Source organism: Drosophila ananassae, chromosome XL (assembly GCF_017639315.1).
Source record: "Drosophila ananassae strain 14024-0371.13 chromosome XL, ASM1763931v2, whole genome shotgun sequence".
In the NCBI taxonomy this organism is placed as follows: Eukaryota; Metazoa; Arthropoda; class Insecta; order Diptera; family Drosophilidae; genus Drosophila; species Drosophila ananassae.
Genome location: NC_057931.1, coordinates 3,993,711 through 4,016,963, shown reverse-complemented (window position 1 = coordinate 4,016,963; position 23,253 = coordinate 3,993,711). Strand labels below are relative to the sequence as shown.

The 23,253-nt window shown below is 37.6% G+C and overlaps 3 protein-coding genes across 12 annotated transcripts in view; 1 reads left to right on the top strand and 2 right to left on the bottom strand.

Annotated features, from left to right (window-relative positions):
• Window positions 1-42: 42 nt before the first annotated feature.
• On the bottom strand, window positions 43-2,455 carry LOC6504087 (dual specificity mitogen-activated protein kinase kinase 6). The gene is made up of 5 exons (XM_001964112.4): window positions 1,951-2,455; window positions 1,460-1,850; window positions 1,128-1,260; window positions 871-1,073; window positions 43-813 (listed from the first exon to the last, which is right to left on the bottom strand). Exons 1-5 carry the CDS (start codon window positions 2,007-2,009, stop codon window positions 592-594), a joined length of 1,008 nt encoding a protein of 335 aa, XP_001964148.1. The 5' UTR covers window positions 2,010-2,455; the 3' UTR covers window positions 43-591.
• Window positions 2,456-2,614: 159 nt separating this feature from the next.
• On the top strand, window positions 2,615-15,246 carry LOC6503566 (dual specificity mitogen-activated protein kinase kinase hemipterous). 4 transcript variants are annotated; one of them, XM_044716717.1, is made up of 10 exons: window positions 2,615-3,989; window positions 7,023-7,498; window positions 7,564-7,743; window positions 7,812-8,032; window positions 8,102-8,245; window positions 10,804-11,279; window positions 12,004-12,387; window positions 12,449-13,042; window positions 13,372-13,816; window positions 13,903-15,246. In XM_044716717.1, exons 1-10 carry the CDS (start codon window positions 3,563-3,565, stop codon window positions 14,039-14,041), a joined length of 3,486 nt encoding a protein of 1,161 aa, XP_044572652.1. In that variant the 5' UTR covers window positions 2,615-3,562; the 3' UTR covers window positions 14,042-15,246. The 4 variants fall into 4 exon arrangements, with proteins under 4 accessions (XP_044572652.1, XP_044572651.1, XP_032308695.1 ...); XM_044716716.1 differs by having other exon boundaries at window positions 13,297-13,816; XM_032452804.2 differs by lacking the exons at window positions 10,804-11,279; window positions 12,004-12,387; window positions 12,449-13,042; window positions 13,372-13,816; window positions 13,903-15,246 and adding an exon at window positions 9,237-9,552 and having other exon boundaries at window positions 2,618-3,989.
• A 3,935-nt stretch (window positions 15,247-19,181) lies between these two features.
• The window catches only part of LOC6504085, a 100,664-nt gene continuing 96,592 nt past the window's right edge, over window positions 19,182-23,253 (bottom strand). For 4 of the 7 annotated variants that reach the window (XM_044716713.1, XM_032453551.2, XM_014905695.3 and 1 more), the window contains 3 exons: window positions 22,675-22,981; window positions 21,045-21,257; window positions 19,580-20,314 (listed from right to left, as the gene is read on the bottom strand). In XM_044716713.1, coding sequence (XP_044572648.1) covers window positions 19,716-20,314; window positions 21,045-21,257; window positions 22,675-22,981 — 1,119 coding nt within the window. In that variant the 3' untranslated portion in view covers window positions 19,580-19,715. Of the gene's footprint in view, window positions 20,315-21,044; window positions 21,258-22,674; window positions 22,982-23,253 lie in introns of all 7 variants that reach the window. The other 3 variants (XM_032453553.2, XM_032453554.2, XM_032453552.2) reach the window with 3 other exon arrangements.

Here is a 23,253-nt window from a genome sequence, read left to right as displayed (position 1 = left end):
CAATTATAATTACAGTTTACACATTCTGTTTTTTTTCGGCTGTTCGGCTATTTTGGTTTTCAAAAGGTTTTACATTTTATCGTATATATATATATATGTATATTTTTTGTTTGTTTTTAATTTTTAGTTTAGTAAGTTTTTACATTCATTTTTGTATTCTTCTGCTTTCCATCTCTATGCTATATATTTTTAATTATTATGATTTCAAGACAGCAGCATCGCCAGCTAGGAGGCACGGTTCGGTTTCTTTTTCTTTTTTCTTGTTTTCTCTTCAATCTCTTGATTATTTTTTATAGCTTTGCAAGTTTTTTTTAGCTTTTTACTTAAATTAATAATTATGCATTTTCAGTTTTTCAGTTTTAGAGGCTTAAGATTTGCTTTTTGTTGCTGGTTTGGATTTCATTTTCATTTTTTGCTTTTCTACGAGGAGACAAGGACGAAAAACACATACACACACTGACACACACATCTACGAAATGCATGCATTTTTTAGTTGTTTTTTGTTTTTTTTTTTTAGAAGAAGACGGCGGCGGCAATTTACAGGGGCACGGTGGAGAGAAGTGGATTCTAATGGTCGTGCAACGAATCCTACTACTGCGCTGCCACCGGCGCATCTGGCGCGTCCAGTATCCGGGATACAAACTCGGAAATGTCCGTGTTCCGCTGCAGATGATCCACAATAAAGCTGTGCCTGAGCAGCTGCTCGTAGTTGGGTCTCGCCTTGTACTCCTTCTGCAGGCTGACGGCGATGAAGTCCTCGAATTCTGGTGAAAATTTGCCAGCCGGCAGGCGTGGGGGATCCTCCTCAACCACCTAGGGATAAAAAAATTAATTTAAATTAAAATAATAAAGAGAAAGTATAAGCCTTACCTGACGCAGTTGCTCGAAGGGCGTCCGCCAGTTATCGTAGGGGAAGCGGCCCGTTGCCATTTCAATCATGCTTATGCCGAGGGACCAAACGTCCGAGCGGATGTCGTACTGCGCCGGATTACCCTGGGGATCGATGCGTTCCGGTGCCATATAGGGCTTGCATCCAGCATCAATGGTCTTGGCAATGGAGTCCACGAGGTAGCCTAATTGGAAGACATTTCAATAAACCAATAAGATGGTTTGGATGGAAGAATCACCTGAGATGCCAAAGTCACAGATCTTGACCTGGCCGGCGCGATTAATCAATATGTTGGAGGGCTTCACATCCCGATGGATGACCCGCAAGTGGGCATGCAGATAATGCAGGGCACTCACCACGCTCATGGCAATCTGTTGCAGTAAATAAAAGGATAATAAATAAATTATAATTACAAATTAGAATGAGAAAGCCAATCATACAAAAAATATATATTTTTTAACATTTTAGAGAGTCAGTTAGTTGGGGCCCCCCTTTGGAAATGCTAATCGGAAACAAGATTATATATATATATATATATATATATATATATATGGTACCGCCCTCACTGACCTTGCCCAGCACACTCTCCTCCATGCACAGGTCGTGGAGGAAGACCTTCGGATAGAACTTGTCCAGGCTGGTGTCCATCACCTCCATACAGATCCAGACATCGCCCTCCCTGTACATGGCACCATAGAAATGAACCGTATAGGGGCAGTCGCTGGAACGCATCGATATGTCCAGGTCCATGACGAGGCGATGCTGTTCCCGTATATTCACGGTCATGGGGATGCGCTTGACGGCCAGAACTGTGTCGGTTTGGCGATGTCGCATCTTCTCAACGATCCCATAGGCGCCACGGCCCAAATCGCAGATCTTCTCCAGGCTGTCGGCCTCAATGTCGAAGGTTTGTTCGCCAATTTGAATGGTTGCCCGGGAATCCAGATTACGCGGCGGTACACTGAAATTAATCAAGGTTATGATTATTATATATTCTATTAACTATTTTGGCGGTTTTTTTTTTCTTGCTCATCTTATTGGTAATATATATTTGTAATTACATGGTTTGTTCCGGCTCTTTGGAAATGGAAATGGGCATGGGTCGCGGACGTTTCGACATGGCGGCGGTAGCGGTAGCGGTGGCGGTGTTTTTTTTTTTTCGTAAAACTACTCTCTAGGCTAGGATATACACCCGATAAGTGGGATGTTCGATGATTTATTGATTCGGTTGCGGATGCTTTTGCTAAATTGCCAGCTGAATTTCGGCGACAACAACTTTTGGTGGCTTTATTCGGCTATTTTTACCACATTTGGTCAACGGCACGAATGGGGGGATCGTGTTCGGGCGCTAAATTTATTAACCAAATATTGCCGGCCGGCTATTAAGCTTGGCCACACGCACACGGGCACACTTGTTGTTTGCCTTTTGATCGCTGGCTGCGGTGGTGCGATCGTTTTTCCTACGCTTTTCCACGCTTTTCCGCCGCAAAGTCAAGAAGTTTCCTCGTCAAAAACAATGCAGTGGCGCCAGGGTTGCCAGATTGCTATTTTGTCGTTCTTGCGATAGTTTCGTGCTTAACCAACACTAACCTAGCCAGTCTGGCATCCTTACGAAAGAACTCGCATCTCTAGTTGACAGTGATGCGTTAGGGACATTTCCATACCGGTTCGTATAAAAACTAGAGATAACAGTGTGACCAACTAGTGATAGCATTAAATCCTGGCGGAAAAAAACATGCAATGCAGCCCTGCCAAACATATTTAGAGCTGTGCAACACTGTTAGCACGTAAAATCGACACACGAAGCGAAAGGAAAAGGGAAAATAATAAAAGTGCCTGAGCCAAGCAGCGATCCGCAGCAGAAGCGTAACTCAACTATTGGCCTGCTTGTCGCTCGATTATATGAATTGTATGCGCGATTCGCGATATCGCGGCCACAAATCGTGCCAAGCCGAGTGCCTGAATTGTGCAAGTGCCCAGAGTGCCATTGGCGGCCATCAAACGATCGTAACGCCGCAGCCGGAGAATATCCATTTTCCTGTGCCAAGCAAAAATCCTAAAAAGAAATAAAAATAAAAATAAAAAAAATATATAATTAAACAAAAAGAAAAAAAAGAATCCACACACAGTCTCTGTGCGAGTGCTGTGTGGTGGGGAGCCCTCTTGTGTGGGCCAGAGTGAGAGAGAGCGAGCGCCCGTGTGTTTCTGCGTGTGTGTGTGTGTGTGTGTGTTGGTGCGTTTCTGTCTCTCTCTGTTTTCCTTTTTCGATTTTGTTTTTGTGACCAAAAACGCAACAAAAACAACAAGGCAACAGAAACAGCAACAAAAACAAAGTAAAATATCCAGCGATCCGTTATTTGTGCAAGTGGGAAAGTTCACAAAAAAAAACAAAAAAAAGGAAATTAAAAATAATACAATAATAAAACGGAAAATAGGAAGAAAAATAAGTAAAAAAAAGCAACAGAAGCAGCAAAAACAACAACAACACACACACACATGCACCCACCCTCCCCCGTGTGAGTGTGTGTGTGTGAAAAATCGAAGAAGTGCGCCGCTCTCCCCCCCACCTCCCCACCAAACAAACACAACAGCGAGAGAGAGAGAGAGAGAGAGAGGAAAATAGTGGGGGACAAGGGATTATAAGGACTGCGGGGATTATAAGGACTACGTACCATGTCCACCATCGAGTTCGAGACCATCGGCAGTCGCCTGCAATCGTTGGAAGCGGCGCTCCAGGCCCAGAACGAGTCCCACGACCAAATAGTGCTCTCTAATTCGCGCGGCAGCTCCTCCACCACCACCACCACCTCCTCCTCCTCCTCCTCCTCCGTTGTCGCCGCCCACAGCCGCCATGCACCGCCGTCAGCCGCCTCATCCGCATCCGCATCCGTCACATCCCCACCGGGCATCGGCATGGGTACCGGTGGCGGTATTAGCATAGTCCACCGGCCAGCTCCTCCAGTTCCTCAGACAGCGCCAGCCTCCGTCTCCGCCTCCTCAGGATCCGCCTCGAGATCAGGATCGTCCGCGATGCTAAGCGGCTCCTTTGTCCCGCCCACGACCAGGAGTCCCAGGCCTACGCCCAATCTGCCATTAAATGGTAATTACGATCCTTTATTCCTTTTTTTTATAGATTTTTAAAGGGGGTAGCCTATAGAGGGGGTTCTACTATTCAATTATATTATATATTAAAAATTATATATTAAAAGGGGGTTCTACTATTAAATATCTTTATAAAAAGATATATTTCGATTAAAAACAAAATATTTCTTTATAAAATGGGTTATGTCTTCCCTTATATGTCCTATTTTTTGATTTTTTATAGACTTCCCAATAAGAATTTCTTTATAAAGGGGGTTCTACTATTAAAAAACTTTATAATAATTTTCTTTATATATTTTTCTTATAAAGAGGGTTATTAATAAGAGCTCTACTCCCCCGTATCTTTATAATTTATCTTTTTTCCTAATAGATATGATTTTCCAATAGGGATTTCTTTATAAAGGGGATACTTTACCTTGTAGAGGGGGTTCTACTATTAAAAAACCTTAAATAAATTTATTTCAATTAAAAAATATATATTTTTTCAAATAAAGGGGGTTATAATGGGTTCTACTCTCCTATATCTTTGTAATATATCATCTCTCTTTATTATTTCTTTATAAAGCGGGTTCCCATAGGGGTTCTTCCATTTAAAACCTTTATAAAAAGCCTAATATTACTTAAAAAAAAGGTGTTATAAATAGGTTTATAACCTAAAACCTTTATTAAAAGGTTTATTTATTCCAATTAAAAAAAGAAAAGCAATTAATCACCATAAAAAACTAAAAAATGTTAATCAGAAACCTCAAACACCATTATGACAATAAAAAAAAAAAAGAAGAAGTAACAGGTGTATTATTCGCACTTAACTTCAAAGTACCCAATCGTATATTGAGAGATAAGAGGGCACCTTTCCGAACATCAGATACAACATGTAATTCCTGCAAATTCTATAAATACCAAATTCGTTTTCTGATAACGCAAGTCCGAACCAATAATAATATCACAATTGAGCCCCGAACAGAGGGCATTCCTGGGAAATTGAAAACCCGAAAACTGAAAACCCCTTATCAATCAAGATTGATGCAGATATTTTGATCCTATGGTCCAAAAAAAAAACAAAAAAATTCGAGACTTTATTATTTCAACGGAAGAGTTAGAAACTTGATCTTCATAAACAGTGGGTGGTATCAGACAGTTTCTCCAAGAAATTTTAATGTTAAAGGGTTACGCTAATTTAAGTTTGAGATTGTTTATTTTTGATTTTTAATGGAAATTAAATATAGTGTTTTTTTTTAGTTTTTAATATTGTAATAAATATTATAACTAGGTTTTAATAAATATTATAACTATTTATTCATTTTGTTGTCTTCTGATAAGAATATCTCTTAACTTTCCAACAAAAATATTTATTTTTAAGCCTAAAACTAAAATTTCTTAAAATACCCCTCTCTATATATAGTTTATATTATTTTAGTCTTTTTTTGTAATATTATTGTCATTCAAGTGTTTGTTGCTTTTCCGATTGCATAGATAAGACAAGTGCGAAAACCCAAAAGCAAATCAAACTTGTTTTTTACACTTTTTTGTTTGTTTTTTCTTCTTTTCAGCACAGTGGGAGTGGAAAATTTTAGTTTTTTTGGCACTGCCCCATAATTGATTAGATTAGTCCTTCTGGGAATTTGAAAACAAAGCCCTTATTGTTTAAAAATGGTTCGAGTTTAATTATGTTATGAGTTCACAGTTTTTTATTAGAGCTTAATTATAAAAGATTAAAAAAAAGTATTAACATAAAACATAATTAAATAAATCAGAAAGTAATCCTAATAATTTTCACCTTCCATTATTTTTTGTTTTATATTTGAATATATTATAATTATCCCTTAAAGGTCCTTTGGCCCACTGTACCTTCAACCACCCCCCAACATCCTCCCCCCCCCCCCCACACACACTCTTCTATCCTCTCTTGTTTATGTCTCGTTCGCATATTTTTCGTATTGGATTTTTCATCCGCCATTCCACCTCCATCGCGCCTCTCCGCATTTCAATGGCCGCTCTCTTATGGCCGCCATCCCACAACGCGAGAGAGAGAGAGTTATTTTTCGGCATTTCCGGAGTAATGTCTTCGATACGGCTGGCTCGCATTGTTTATGTTGTTGTTGTGTTGTTGTCGGTGTTTCTGTCTCGCATTACTTTTAACAACACCTCCCACCACGCCCCACCACCACCCACCTCCTCTGAGCTCTTCAATCATTTGGCCATTTCAACGTGTCTCCACTTTCGCATGTTTACAAATAACTGTATTTTTGATGACTTTTTTTTTTTTGCTTTTTCTTTTGTTTTTGTTGTTGCGTTAATTGTTGATTTTAATAAAAAAAAAAAATACAAATAAAATTGCTCTCATTCTCTCTCCTAAAAAAAAAAACAGTTACTTGAATTCTTTAAAGAATTCGAATTGGAAGAAGAAGCTCTTTATGAGAAATTCTTGACTTTCTTCGTTTAATAAAAAAAAATTAGTTTTTAGGTTATTTTGGAGTTTTTTATGAAAAGGATTCGGTTAATGCCCCTTAAAGTATGCTATGAAGCATTTTTCTTTCTCTCTTCTGCCTCCATTCTTGAAAAAAACAGTTATTTATAAGAGATTCTTGAGTTTTTAGGTTATTTTGGAGATGTTTTCGAAAAGGATTCAGTTTGTGCCCCTTAAAGTATGCTATGATGATCTCTTTCTTTGTCTCTTTATCATTTAATTCTTCTCCATTCTCGAAGAAACAGTTATTTGAAAGAGATTCTTGACTTTGTTTTGAAGACATTGAATTTTTGAGGTTTTTTTCGAAAAGGATTGGCGTTTTTTCTCTTTCTTCCTTAACTTCTCACTCATTCTTGAAGAAACAGTTGCTTGAATTCTTCTAAGAATCTAACTAAAAGAGATTCTTCAAAAGATTCATGACTTTGTTTTGTAAAAAATACTGAATTTTAGGGTTTTTTTTTTAAAAGATATAATGCCATATAATATTAGCCCTAATCTTAATATTAAATCTTAAATAAAAATAGTGTTAATTAATAAAAACCCCCCTCCTCTTTCTCTTTCCAGTCGATGGTGGCTCCTTCCGGCCGCGCATCATGCGACTTCCGCTTCCGACGCAATCGCATCCCTCGGAAACGGAAACGGACAAGAAACTGAAGATCATAATGGCCCAGACGGGCAAGCTGAACATCAACGGCCGGCAATTCCCCACGGACATCAACGATCTGCGGCACCTGGGCGATCTGGGCAATGGGACCAGTGGCAACGTGGTCAAGATGCTCCACCAGTCGAGCAACACCATCATTGCCGTCAAACAGATGCGACGCACCGGCAATGCCGAGGAGAACAAACGCATCCTAATGGATCTGGATGTGGTTCTGAAGTCGCACGACTGCAAGTACATTGTCAAGTGTTTGGGATGTTTTGTGCGAGATCCGGATGTGTGGATCTGCATGGAACTGATGTCCATGTGCTTCGACAAACTGCTCAAGCTCACCAAGAAGCCAGTGCCCGAACGTATCCTGGGCAAGGTTACAGTGGCGGTTAGTTAATGGTATTATTGATTAAAAAATAAATTAATTAATAAATATACTTCCTGTTTTTCTAGACGGTTAATGCCCTGTCGTATCTGAAGGACAAGCACGGTGTCATCCATCGGGATGTGAAGCCCTCAAACATCCTGATCGACGAGCGCGGGAACATCAAGCTCTGTGATTTCGGGATCAGTGGTCGTCTGGTGGACTCCAAGGCTAATACACGTTCTGCTGGCTGTGCTGCTTACATGGCGGTGGGTTTCTACAAAATAATAATTATATAATTATCAATTAAATACCAAAAAATGTGTAATTTTTGTAGCCGGAGCGGATTGATCCTAAAAAACCAAAGTACGACATTCGGGCCGATGTATGGTCGCTGGGCATAACGCTGGTGGAACTGGCCACAGCGCGATCCCCCTACGAGGGCTGCAATACGGACTTCGAGGTGCTGACCAAGGTGCTAGACTCGGAGCCACCATGTCTGCCCAGCGGAGAGGGCTTCAATTTTAGTCAAGAGTTTCAGGATTTTGTAATCAAGTGGTATGGAGATTATCTCTTAGTCATAGTTCCTTAAAAAAAGGATAATAATTAAATGTAATGATATTGCAGCCTCACAAAGAACCACCAGGAGCGACCCAAGTATCCGGAGCTTCTGGCCCAGCCCTTTATCCGGATATACGAAACAGCCAAAGTAGATGTACCCAATTGGTTTCAGAGCGTCCGCGGCAACGGCGCTGATCCAGCGCTGAAGAGGTGAGCTCATCCATCTCCCATCTCCTCCTAGTCTTCTCTCTTCCTGGATCAGATCCTGTTCTCCGTTCTCCGTTCTCCTCCTCAGCCACCAGTCCACTAGCTAGTTAATGGATGTGTGTGGATCTTCTTTTTATATTTCTCCTTTTTTCCTTTTTGAGTTTTGAGTTTTTGTTTCCGTTTCCGTTTTCTATTTCTGCTTACCATTTTTCCATTTCCGTTTTCCGTCTTCCGTTCTTTTGTAATCCGCTTTCTACGCTTCGCGAAATCTAAAAAAATAAAAAATAAACACAGGTAGGAGATAAAAAATAATGAGAAAAAGAAAAAGATTATCTTTTTAATCATTAGGATTCCATGTTCTACGCTAGCTACTAAAAATAAATTGCTTGTTTCTTCCCATTTTTTATTTTTTACAAATTATTTGTTCTACTTTTCCGGCAAGGTATTATTTTATTTAATAAAAAAAAAAATGAATAAAAAAAACTAAAACATTGAAATTGTATTTATTTATTTATTTAATTGACCTTATTAGCATGATTCTTGTTTTGTTTTTATTTAATATCCTTAAAAATTAGTTAAATAAAATAGCAATTAGATGCCAACTAGATTTAGATTAGAACTTTGTGAATTAAAAACGTAAAGAATGCTCTTTCCAAAGTATAAGGTATAAGGAATTTAATTATAAACTAATTATAAAAAATGGTATCCTTTGGAAAGTGCATGCTAATCTTTGGTCCTGTAAAGTCCTGCTATCCGTCTATAGCTATACGTCTATAAAGTCTATTGTCTAGAAGTCCCTTCTACTACCTGCCTACTATTATTACTATTACTTACTTATTATTCAAGTAAAATAAACCACCAAAAAAACAATTTCAAAATAATTAAATAAATCTTTAATTATCCAATATTTTTTTTTTGCCTTTAATTTTGAGTGTGTGTGTGTGCGATGTTTTTATTTTCCTTTTTTCATCTTTTTTATTACCATTTTTTGTAGGTTACCTAATTCCTAATACCATTTCTTAAAACCAATAATGACAAAAAAAAGCAAAAAAAAAAAATTAATGAAACACATAATCTAACAAAAAATACAAAAATACAAAAAAAAATATATAAAAGCAAACGAGATGAAGACAAACAATAAAAAATGAAAAACCAAAACATGAAAAACTATAAACAAACATAAACTTAAAAACAAAATCATTCATATAATAAACAAGAAATGAAACAAAATGAAAAATCTTGCAAACAATCAACTCTATATACAAAACTATAAACATATAATTAAATATATATACCTACAAAAATATATATATATAAATTACTCAAATAATACAATAAAATAAAAAAATCTTCTCCCAAAAATTATATGTAAAATTCAGTAAGTACGACGACTATTATTATTCTTATTATTAGCATTCTAATTATACTTTTATGTTATATGTTTCATGTTATATGTAACCAGTTGAATAATGTCTGTAAACACACATGCCACATGCTCAGCTAACCTTTCATTTAATATTTTTATTAATTTTCATAATTTGCATGTTTTTCTGGTTTGGTTTTGGGCTTTATTTTTATGCTTTCTATTTTTTATCAACCATCTAGATATGCTCACACCAAAAAGGTAATTTCTCATTCCCTGTTTATTTGTTAATTTTGGCTTTTTTGTGCTTCTTGTTTGTATTATTTTAAGATTTCATTCTGTTGTTTGTTTCATTGTCACAAGACCTGTAGTTCCTTGAAAAATGGCTCGAAGTTCTAGATTATTGTAGATTATGGCTTGAAGTTGGCTCGAAGGACCAAAATAGTTGTTATAATTCTCTTTAGAAAACTAAAAAACAAAGTAAAATTAAAAAAATTGAACTGAAGAACCTTTAAATATCCTAATTTAAAAAAAAAATCTGTCGAAAAGTTTCTAAAAATCATGCAATTTTGTTTCGTCTCGACCAAATGTTAAATAGTTCCTGGACTTTCTGTTTTATGTTTCATTGTCATCAGTAGCCTAAGTTGACCCTTGTTTTTATAAAAATGTTTGCAAAGGAGTGCTTTAAAAACAGAAATACTGCTTATCTGTCTCGAAGGACCAAATTTTGTGCATTATTTCCCAACTCGAAGGACCAATTGTTGGGAAACTGAAACTATTATGAATGATCCAGAATGATTCTCACTTTTCTGTGCTTTTTTTCTGCCGCTTAAAACATAAAACATTGTAAATACACACAAAAAACACACAAAACACACACAACACACCACCAAACACGCAACACTTCATCCACAATCATGAAAAACATCCGAAACTTCATCTAAATGTTTTAAATATATATTGCCAAGTTTCGCTGTCAATCTAAATGTACATAAATGTACCTTATCCCAGAATCCCATTGCCCCTTCCTGCACTACCTTAAGAAAATATCCAATCCCCTCCCCAAAAAAAAATATATCCAATATCCTATATTTTTTTTTACTGCCGCTGGCGTACATTTTTGAGTGTGCTCTCATTTAAGGGTTTATTTTTTGAATTTTGAATAAGAAAAATTAATTAAAATGTATATTATTTGCAGGGCAACAGCAGCTGGAGGTGGTTCGGGATCATCCGGATATGGCAGGGCGACTCAGAGTCCCCAAAAGACAATAAAACCAACCCAGATACCGAGTTACCAGCAGCAGTCGCAGTATTTCATGCAATCAGCCACACAACTACCTCAAACAACAGCAACAGCAACAGCGCCAACAGGAGCAGGATCAGGATCAGGATCAGGATCGGGATCAGCATCAGGACCTGGTATTGGATCTGTGAATTGTTTTAGCGGCAATGGAAGTAGCAGCGGTAATCGAAGTGGCAGTGGTAGTGGCAGCAGCAACAGTGCCAGTCCCTTGTCACCTCCATCCGGTGCTCCAGCTGGTGGCGATCTTAGCAAGCTCTACCGGAAATCGCCGTTTATGCAACGGAAACTGAGCAATGGATCGTCTTATCATCACTCGCACTACAAATACAATGATGAGAGCCCCAAAAAGGAGTCCATGTTCAGCAGCATCGGTGGGTGGGGAGCTGGGAGTTAGTTTAGTTGGGGGATTATGTTTAAGTGGCTCGAAGGACCAAAATTATAGTTTTTTAAAATATTAATATATAAATTATTACAGGGAGTTGTACCATATATGGTTTTTATCAAATCTTAATTATAAATTAAAGGTTTTTTGTTAAGTTGGCAGTTGTTAAGTTAAGTTTTTATGGTTGGGAGATCAGTTTTATCATGTTTAAGTGGCTCGAAGGACCAAAAATGTTAGTTTGTTAAAATATTAATTTAACAGAGAAGGTTTATTATTTTTATATCAAGTTTTTATTATAAATTTAAGCTTTTTTTTTAAGTATTTATTTTTTAATAATAGTTTGAAGGGCCATGATTGAAGGGAGATCATCTTCATTCATGTTTAAGTGTCTCGAAGGACCAAAAATGTTTCTTTGTTAAAAAATATTGATTTAAAAACCATTGCAGAGAGGTGTATAAGGTTTTTATTATATTTTAATTATAAATTATATATTTATATTTTAATAACAGTTGGGAGATCTAATTCATTCATAGTTAAGTGTCTCGAAGGACCAAAACTATTAGTTTCATAAAATATTGATTTCAGAACCCAATAAAGAGAGGTTTATGATGCTTTTATCAAATTATAATTATTAATTAAAGCTTTTTTCTTAAAAATATATATTTTTTTTTATATTTTCTTATTTAATTCCTTAATTTTAATTATTTTTATAGGTCAGTCGATTCTCCGCAATCTAACAACATCGCCCTTTAGCCAAAAGAAACATCATACAGTAGCAACGACATTAGCAACAACAACAACAACAACACTGCCGCACAACAACAAGCAAACATACAATACTGTTGCAACAACAGCAACAACACCAGCAACAGCAACAGCAACAGCAACAGCAACAGTGACAGCAACAACACCCACTTGGCGCCTGCCAGCGGACAATTCCCAAACTTACGACAGCTGTGATAGTAGTACTAATGCGAATCTGGGTCTCACCACGCCCTCACCCTCGCTGCAGCGGAAACAACTGACACCGGACCAACAGCAGCAGCAGCAACAGCAGCAACCTCTAAGATTGCAGCCAGGGAATCAAAGTCCCATAGGTATAACGTACTTTAATTTAAAAAGATAGAAGCTTAAAATATAAAATATTTATTCCATTAGTGCTGCAACGCTTCTATCATCAACAAAATCAGTTGCGAGAAAAGGAGGCGGCCGAACGGTATCAGCAACAGCGCCAGCAACCACCACTGACCAGCACCAATCCGTTTCACAGCAACTATGTGGCGCCACCGCCCTCCACACACTCCACCTCGAGCCAATCCTCCACTCAGTCTAACTGCTCACAAATAGCTGTTTCGCCATCAACCGGAATGAGATTGGGATTGGGACAGGGATCAGGATCAGGATCAGGATCTGGTTCAATAGCAGGAATAGGAGCTGCACCCGAGGCGGCTGCCGGGCACTTCGGAGCAGGTGGCACTGGCGAGCACTTGCAATACCAGCCACTGCCCATTGGCGGCAGTGCCACTGACTCCGCCACTGCGTCGGCAACTACAAGTCCCTCCTCGCTCCTGCCCCGATCCCCCGAACAACAGCCGACGGAGTATGGTGGTGGGCAGCTGCCCGGTTCGATGGTGACCAGTAAGTTGAGTAAACTCTACGCCCGGCGCCAGCTATTGGGACAGAGTTCGACGACCAGCAGCGGGGCCAGCAACAGTAGCCTGGACGGATGCAGTCGGGAGCAGCACGATGCTGGTGAGTTGAATTATAGAACCTCTGCAAGATCTCCACCGCTTCTCACTCTTTGATTTTGATTTGCTTGGAAGCTGTGCTTTTCTTTCTCATTTTCTCATTTTAACATCTGAGTTTTATTTTCGTTTCGTTCTCGTTCTCGTTCTCGTTTCTCTGCTCGTTTTTAAAATGCACCATCACACCAACATGATCACTGCACCACCATGTACCATGTACTCATCACTCGAATCACTCGACACTCACTCATCCGGACGCAGGCTGGTTCAACACACTCGCCGGCGTTATGAAGCGGCAGTTTGCCACTTATGTTAAAACCCAATTGAATTCCACAGCCACATCACCGGTGGCGGCCAATAGCTGCAGCATCCCCGAACCCGAAACGATCCAATCTCCGCCCCAGCCACCAGCCTACAGGACTATAGTTAACAATGGCGGTGGAGTTAGTGGCGGTGCTGGGGCAAAGTCCTACTATTATCGCACCTTGTCGGCGGCGAGCAGCAGCAGCAACACCAGCCAGAGCACCTCACCCACCACAGAACCCCTGCCGGGCAGTGCATCGGTCGGTGGCAGTTTCCTGCGTCGTGGGATTGCTCTGGGTGGTGCTGGTGGTAGTATGAGCACACCGCCCAGCCCACACATCCTGGCCGGACTGGATCGGAGGCATCGGAGTCCGGATCCACCGCCGCGCTACAATCGCGGCCAATCGCCGCTGTTGCTTAGGAAGAATCTGCTGGAGCTGAGTGGACAGCCACCTGGTTCGCCGCTTCTACACCGAAGGTCGGTATTCCAGACCATTTCTTGAAGAGAATATACTGCTCTACTGCTCTACTGTGTATTACTTACTCTGTCTCTTTCACTTTCAGGTATGTTTCGGCATCGCCACCACTGCCACCGCCACGTCGCGGCTCGGAGAGTGTCCCGGGCTCACCGCAGCACTTCCGCACTCGCATCCACTATACCCCCGAGCCACAGAGACGCATCTACCGGACGATAGACCAATGAGTGGCACTGCAAATCATGGTCATGTGATGCTGGTACGGCTTTGACGACGATGCTGATGGGGATGGTGATGGTGATCCTGATCCGGATGAAGGAGCAGCAGCGTCGACTTCATTAAGCGGTGGTTGCCAGGCGAATACGGTGGCTGGAAGTCTTCCACGGCGGATGGCTGGACGTCGGGCGTGTTCGGCGAATGGATCCTTCACCAGCTTATACTCGGAGGCAGAGGCAGAGGCTGAAACGGAGGCATGGCCAGGACCAACAGGACCAACAACACCCCGGGGCAGAGGCGGAGGAGGAGGAGCTCCGTGGTCATGTGATTGATGACAGCAAACGAAAGTGTTCAAAAGTCTTATACGTAGACATAAGTGCTTAGCCTTCATTTGCGAATCATTTTGCGAGTCATTTGTGGGTCTGCTAACCTGTGTTCGTCCTTTATCCTTATAACTTCCCCGCCCCCTCCCCCCTTATAACTGTACATAGACGTATATAGGAACTATATATAAATCCGATATATATCCGAATGAAAAGTGCAATAGTTTGAGCCCTCTTCCCACTTGTAATCATGTAATCCTCTAACTTGTAATCTTGTAATCATGTAATCTTGTATCTTATAACTTGTAATCTTGTATCTTGTATCTTGTAATCTTGTATCTGTAACTGTAATCAAAAGTTTACACTTTATATACACAACAAAAAAACAACAAATAATTGAAATGAAAATGAAAACTATAGTCATGCATATTACGTAGCTAGCAGTACAATATATTCGACAAAGATTTGTATCTTCCAGGCTATCTATTTTTTTTTTTTTTTTATTTCTGTATATATTTCATAGAACATGTTCCTTCTGGCAACAGATATATATCCCAGCCTGTATATAGGATTCTTCACAAAGAAAGAAAAAGAAAAGAAAAAGAAAACAAGAAATGTAAACCCAAACCAAAATGGAAAAATTCTTCTGTGCGTTCATAAAACCAACTAAAAATTAAATAATTTATTTAACAAATAGTTGAGAGATTCCCCCACACATATTCGCCCTAAAAATAATATATATGATTTGTAGTTTTTGTATATAGAGAGCGTGAGTGTGACGAAGAAAGGTCAAGGAGGTCAAGTCGTCGCATTTTGCTGTGTTTGCAATTTTTTTTTTTGTTTTTAGTTAAAAAAAAAAAAACCACACACCTACACACACACACACATACATTTCATCCAAAATTTAAGTAAAGATGAAGTTTGAGAAATGAAACTACAAAAATAACAATGATTATTATAAATGTTTTATTTATTATGTACGCGGCAACAAGCAACAATTCATGAAACGATGTGTTTTCGACTGATTTATGTGTTAAAGTTTAAGCTTTGCTACCGAGTATGTCTACGTTTTCAGTTTTTAAGCGCATATTGTATATTGTATAAAAAAAACATTCAAACAAACAAAAAACCAATAAATCCACAAACCGAAACAAAGGTTAAGCTCTTCTTTCTTGTGTCTTGTCTGTTTATGATTTCCAACTGGTTCTGTCAAACTATTTGTTTTTTTGGGCAAGTTTTTTGACTTTTTAAATCAATTTTTACTCATATATAAAATATTAAAAAAATTTATAAATAATAATATTAAAATCGTGGAAGATAGAGCTCTTATTCTATCTTATTTGTCTCTATAATTCTTAACTGGTTCTTGTCGTTTTGGGTAACTGTTATACTACAATTGTTATAAAAACTGTCCTCGAAAATATAATATTTCTGCTATAATTCCTAATGATTTTAGCAGTTTTGGGAAAAAAAAAACACTTTGAAAACTCAAAATTTTCCGAGTATAGATTTCTTTTTTGTTCATAATTAATAGTTAATATAATTTTCTTTTTGTCTATAAAATAATCCCAAAATAATAGTATACCACTCCTAGAATTCTAGAATTCCTTCTATAATTCCCAACTGGTCTGTGAAAAGTCCACTTCTTCTAACTCAATTGCTTAATTTTGCGATTTAAATTATTTTTCTCCACCCCTAATTAAAAAATCATCCATATTTATTTCTTTTTTAAATTTATATTTTAATGTCTTTCTTTTTTTTTTTTGCTTGGCTTCTGGCAATTACAACATTAATGTTTAATGCTTTATTCAGCATGTATTCTGGTTTCTGATTTTATTTCTTGAGACAATAAACACAATTATTTATTTTTTTTGCAAAATTTCTTATTGATTTTGAATTTTTTTTCTCTGAAGTTCTCTGATAGATCAGCTCAAAAGGAGTCACGGATTTCTGCTCGGATTGTGTTTTATGTTTGATTTTTGTGCCAACCACTGCCGCATCGCACCACTGTGACTTCCGGTGGTTGGGTGGGTTAATTCGTCAGAGGGTCGATGGGTCAAAGGTCAGCACAAATATAAATATTTCCCAGATTCTTTTTTTTTTAATATCGGTTTTGCTTTAAATACATTTATATTAATTAGATGTTTACATTCAGTTCGAACAATAGGTTTTTATTTTTTTGACAGTAAAAATACTTTTCTTTCTTCTTTAATTATTTTTTTAAAGTCCTTTTGCCAATAAATTAACTATAAAAAAAAAAAACAAAAAAAAGCCAACAACTGTTAGGTTTTCTTTAAAAATATTTTTATGATTTACATTTTATATTCTGTTGAACAAAAAAAATCTGTTTCAGTTTTCACATTGAAAGCGATTATTTAGTTACTGTTTTGTAGATTTTGTTTTTGGTTAGATTTAAGTTCTCTTAAGTTTAGGCATTTTTTAGTTTTAGTTTCTTGCTCTTAAAAATGTATGACCTGCCCAGATATTTGATCGATCGATTCGGTTGTACAGTTTAGACTTGAATTTTGATATATGCCTTTTTGAACATTTTAAGTGAAACCCTTTTGAAAATGCTGCCGTTTACGTCTTAGTTTTTCTCTTTTAATAAATTCTGCTAAAAATAAATTACAATTACAAATAAAAGGAAAATTTTTTAGGTGAAAAAATGAAAAGAAATAAGTATTAGAAGGGCTTCTCATTCAACTTTTCTATTTCAATTCTATAGAATTCTGTTTTTTTTCTGGGATATTTTTTTTTTTAATTTATTCTGTAATTTAATTGTGATTTTAAATATTTTGCAAATACATATATATGGATATTTTGTTGGAGGAATTGTTGAATATATATTTTTATTTTAAATGGTTAACTGCTATGGAATTGTGAATTTTATTTAAAAATTTTATGGGAATACACATAAAACACATTCAGATATTGCAATTGTGTGTATAATTCGCTTCTTTTTTCGGTTTTCTGGACTTTGATTCATTTTTTTTTTGCATTTTTTATTTATTTATATTTTTTTTAGTGTGTATATCAACAAATATATTATTACAGTTAATGGTATATAATGTACAGGTATATATATGTATTTAAATGTTATTTTTATTTTGGTTGTTTGTTGTATAATATTTAATGTATATTTTTTAGCACAGCAGAAGTGCAAGCCAACTTTTTTTGGTTTTATTTTTTTTCGTAATTTTTTACTTGTTTTTTTTTTTAAATTTGGTTTTGGTAACAAATTAACAGGAAAAAAAAACACGCAGCCATTCAAACAGTTAGAATTTTGGTTGCAATTCTCATTGAAACATTTAAATACATAATACATAGCATCTTTTTTTTGTTAATTTTTTGTGTCCAATTTTTGTTTTTGGTTTTTGGGGGAAAAATGGGGGTATCCTTTTGGGAAGTAAGAATTTCCTTTTGCTTACATTTTTCCATTTTTTTCTTCCAATAACATTGATTAAAAAAATTGTCTTTTTTATGTTAAACTTTCCATTCCAGCTTTGTTATTTTTTTTTTTAAGTTTTAAGTCTTTGTTTTACATCAGTAAGCGTTTGTTTTTTTTTTGTTTTAATGTCTTTTTTGTTAAATGGTTTTTCCTTTTTTTTTGTTATTTGTTATTATTTTTTTTTATCATTTTCCTCATCCATCCTTGCTGCATTTTTGTGGGTATCAAAAATCGAAAGTCCACATAGTTCCTTAAACAAACTAGTCTACCAAATACATTACATCCATGTTATCATATATATTTTCTTGTATATATATATATTTTTTTTTTGTTGGATAATACTTGTAGAAAATTCTAAATCCTTTTTTTCCCATTTAGAAGGAGGGGGCGGGAGGGTTTGGTGGGGTTTTGGGCCGCCGCTTCCTTCCGCTCGCTTCTTTCAATCTTTTTTTGCTTTTAATTTTTTTTTTGCAATTTTTTTTGCAATTAAATTTCATATTTTGGGTTCATTTTTTTTGTCATCGCGGGGTGAATGTAAGAGTTAACAATGTCAGTTTCGATTTGGATTGGATTTCATTTCGGTTTAGTGCCTGCCTCCTTGAGCGGTGGGTTTTGTAAAAAAAAACATTAAATAATAAACAAGGACACTCTAAAAAACATAGTCATGCATACTTCAAGGAGCAAGGATCTAATGAAGAAACAACAGTGTGAGGGCCAATTGTAAGTCGAGCGTTTCCCATTCTTCCGACTTTCATGGTGCAAGATACCTAAAAAATGGCTTGAAGGCCACTTTTTAGAAGGATATCTTTAAAATTTTGTGACTTTTTTGGCTTGGAAACACTGCAGCGGACAGGCGGACACACGGACATGGGATGGATGGAACCTTATGGGAGGTTTTTCTGGGAATTATGATAAAAACAAGATAGTTTTTATAGAATTATAGATATTCTATATTCTATTCTATATGTTTTTCCCTATTTGTAAGTAAAAAGTAAAAAAAACATAGAAAGACTGGCGGACAAGCGGACAGAGGGACGTGCGGACATGGAAGGTAGTCCCAAACAAGGCTATACGATTATATTTTAGAGGATCTACGATATTTTTCAAAATTAAATTATAAACAAAATTATATTTTAAAATATATATTTTTTGAAACTAAAAATTAAATAACGGACAAGCGGACACAAGGACAAGGAAAGTGATCCTTACGATTTTTTTATATTTTTTATAGTTTCTTTGGAAAATGCACTATTTCCTTTAAAAAATTTAACAAAAAATCTTTGAAATATTCCAATTTTATTTTTTATGAATTTTGTTTTCAAAACAAATATTTAATTTTCACATTTAAAATATAATAAATAATATAATATTTAATCCTTCCATCACACACACACACACACACAAAATATTAGTAAACAGTCACACTGGAAAAAAAAATATTTTTTTTTAATAGCGCCTACCGCTGCCGCTGCTGCCGCAACCGTCCCCGCTGCTGCCACTGGCCCCGTCGGCGGCCCATCGCTTGCGGCGCGCCTCCTTGGCGGCCTGCATCTGGGCGGCTACCCGGCTGGTGCTCGGAGCGGTATCGAAACTGGCATACAGTTCCACCTCATCGTCGGCGGCGTCACGTGGCTGGAGGAGTGGATGGCCGGGCGGCAGGAGGGGATGATGCTGATGGGGATGGTGGGGCTGCTGCTGCTGCTGCTGTTGCATCTCGAGGGCGGCGGCCAGCGAGGCCATGGCATAGGCGCGGGCATCCATAGCGGGAACGGGGGCAAGGGCATGGGCATGGGCATGGGCATGGCTATGCAGATAGTCCGAATCCGTATCAGAGTGTCCTGGCTGAGAGTCCTGCATGTGCTGCTGTGCCTGCTGCTGCGGCTGATCCAAATCGAAACTCACATTCTTACTGTCTCATCCACCCCGGTGGACCTGGACGGTGGCCTCGGCGGACTCCTGCTGTCTCAACTGCTGACGATACGCATCCAGTTCGGGCATCCTGTAGGTGCCGAGATTCACCTGCACCATTAACGTCTCCATGATCCTTTCGTTCTTCATCGACTTGGATGGCAGGACGACGGTGAGCAGCTCACTTGGCGATATCCGGCACAGATTCAAGTCCCTCGTTAACCGCTCCATGATGCACTCGAACTCGAATTGGGTATCCTTGTTGGGATGATTCTTCAGCTTGGCTACCTTGTGCTGGGCCCACGCCAGCATCGCTTCAAATTTCCGAATCTCCGGTGTCTGGAGCTCCCGGCACATGATCATCTGGACCATTGACTCGGAGAGGTGGAGGAATTCCGGGCACTTGAACAGGGCATGGGCCTTGCTCTCCACAAACGACAGTATCATGTTGACCAGCTCGGAGGCGGATGTGTAGCGCCAGTAGTAGTTCTCCAGGGAGATGAGCATCGGGCAGACCACCTCGATCCGGAGAAACTGCTTGCAGTGGTGGAAGCAGGCCTGCAGCAACTCTGGGAGATCATAGTGCTCGGCGGCGCAAAGAAGTCCTGTGGAAATCAAGGGATTTTTTAGGGGATTTTTCTCTACTATACGATACCCGGTACTTAGAAATCTCTCTCTAAAGTCCTTTCTTCATTGGCTTTTAAAAGTTAAAGGTTTTCAAAGAAGGATAGTCATTTTTAGGGAGTAAGTAGTTCATAAATAGTAATTTTAAATATTGATTTTTTAAGGAATATTTAATTTTTTATTTTAACAATTAAAAAGTTAAAGGTTTTCGAGAAAGGATATAAATAGTAACAATTTAAGTACTATTTAATTCCTAATTTAATAATTAAATAAATAACTTTTCTATAAACAAGAAGAGATTGTATAAGTACCGGGTATTATATTTTTTTAAATATTATCGAAAAGAATCGATAAATAAGCCTTTATCATAACTGCTATCGATTTTCCCATCCAATAACTTATCGAAAACTCTTTCCCAACAACGAAAAAAAAGACAAGGGGTAAGGAATATATAAATAAAAAGTTAGTTAAGCTACTAAAATAAAAAGAATCGATAAGAAATCGATAAATCTAAATTTTATAAAATATCAGTGGCTATTTCCCATCTCTACCGCAAAAAAAACCTAAAACCTTAAGCAAATTTATGAAACAAAAGCGGAAAAGTTATAAAAAATGATTAGAAAACATGGAACCACCACCGTTATCGATAAATCTAAATCTATCGAAACGCATATAGACTGTCTGCCTTCCTCAAGGATAATAATAACTCACCTGGTATGGAAACACAAGTCAAGGGGCAAGTTCCAGTATGTAGATAGTTCAAAAGCACTCGAAATGTGTCCGGATCGAACTCAATAATGTTGAACTCGGTTTGGGCCAACTTGGCCCTGTCGACCTTTTGGGCGTCGGCGCAGACGGAGAGGCGTGGCACCGCCAACTGATTATTGCCCGGCTTATCCTTGTCCTTGTCCTTGCTGTCCCTGTCTGCAATCGCCATTGGGTGTAGGATTTTGTTCGTATTCGTATATAGTTATCGGTTTCGGGTAGTTCGGTCGATCGGTAATCAGTTATCGGTCATAAGGGTGATCGGTAATCGTTACAAAAAACAAAAACAAAAAAATTAATAAAAACGAAACGATAATTTCGATTGCAAATAAAGCGAAATTCAAGAAGTCAGTTGGTTCGATCGAAAAATAAACGAAAAAAAGGGGGTAACCAAAAAATTAAGTTCAAAATGTTGAGTGGCGTGATCGATTATTTTTTTTGTTTTGTTTTCGAGATGAGAGAATGACAAAATTTTGATTGTTGTTTAATTCCAATTTTCATGTTTGTTGTATGATTTATTTTTTAAGATTTTTTGGAGCAAGAAATTAAATGAAATATAGAGACAGAGAGAGAGAGAAGAGTGAGGAGGGAAGGCCGTAGGAAAAGTAGTAGTTTAGTAGTAGTAGTGCCAAAAAAAAATAAACGAGATAAAGACAGCAAGTTAGACAGACAGAAAGAGAGAGCCAGAGAGTTATAGAAAGAGATCGCAAGAACAGTGTTATATTTTTTTTTTCAAAATCCAATTGTTCAAAATGGGTGTCACATAACAAGTTCAAATGCAGGCAGTGTGTGGCGTATCGATATGAAATGGATCGAGAGATGAGTTCAAAATTAAATTAAAATTTTCCAAGATATTTTTTGCAGGCAAATCAAATCACATCAATGGCCAATTTTTTTTTTGTACAGGATGCAAAATATCCCAAATATTTAAGGCATCAAAATCAAATTACAAATTCAGCAAAAGTATATAATATATTGTACAAAATAATAGTCACAGAACGTCGAGGAATTTGTCACCATAACCAAGTATATATTTATAATATTTTTTGTTGGTTTGGTGTTTTAATTTTTTTTGTTTTTTAAAGTTCGTAATTACAGTTCACACAAGACAATTGTTGAATTTTTTTTTTTGAAGGAATATATGTTTTGTTTTTATATATAAATGTATTAGAAGGTCAGTTTGGAATTCGGTAGAGCAGATGTGCGGCGTGCGTTTTGTAATTGCAGGTATTAGTATTTTTTTTTCAAGGATGCAATTTTTTTTCGAGTTTAACGTTCGTTGGTATTTTAATTTACAAAGTTTTGGTATTTTTTGTTTTTGGCAGAACGAGGACGCAGACGATGGGACGTATACGTAATGTGTAGGCGGAGGAAGAAATCAACACAGAAATCGCACAGGAGAGAGCGAGCGAGCGATCGAGATTTACGATATATATTTTACGAGAGAGAGAGAGAGAAAGACATATCGTGGAGAAAGAGAGGAGAGAGAGAGAGAGAGCAAGAGAAAGAAAGAAAACAAGAGAAAAACAAAAACACGCATCGATATGGTTGCATTGCACCGACTATAAACCCTTACTCGAACAATCTGTCGACGATATCCACTTCTTTTTATCATCCGGATTCAATTGATTCGTATTCTTATTCCGTATGGATCGGCCCCATCCGGCCGTAATTGTTCCCAGCCGGGAGAAGGCCCGCTTCACCATCGGCGATGACGGAACACTCTTCGGCCGGATCGAGTCCGAGTCCGGTACGGTCAGATAGTTGTTGCTTTTCGGCTTCTGGTTCTGGGGCGACACTAGCGACGGTGCTGGCCGGGCGAAGATCTCGGCTACGGGTATCTGTGGCGATCCAAATCCAGTCTGTATACCATATAACATTTCCTGTGAATATCATATATAGATTAGTATTTTTTTTTAGGTGGATACGGTGACTAGTAGGCAGTTTTGCGGACAGACGGACATGCGGACTAGAAAAACGGACAAAATTATTCCATTCTTTATGCAGGCTTTCACTATTTCTATTTAATTATAAGAAATCCATAAAGTTTGATAGCATTTTTAAATATTTTTCAATAATAATAATCTACGGATCATAAACGTTAGAAATATATACAATATTTAAAATAAACAGAGTGCTTTTTATTTATTCGAAA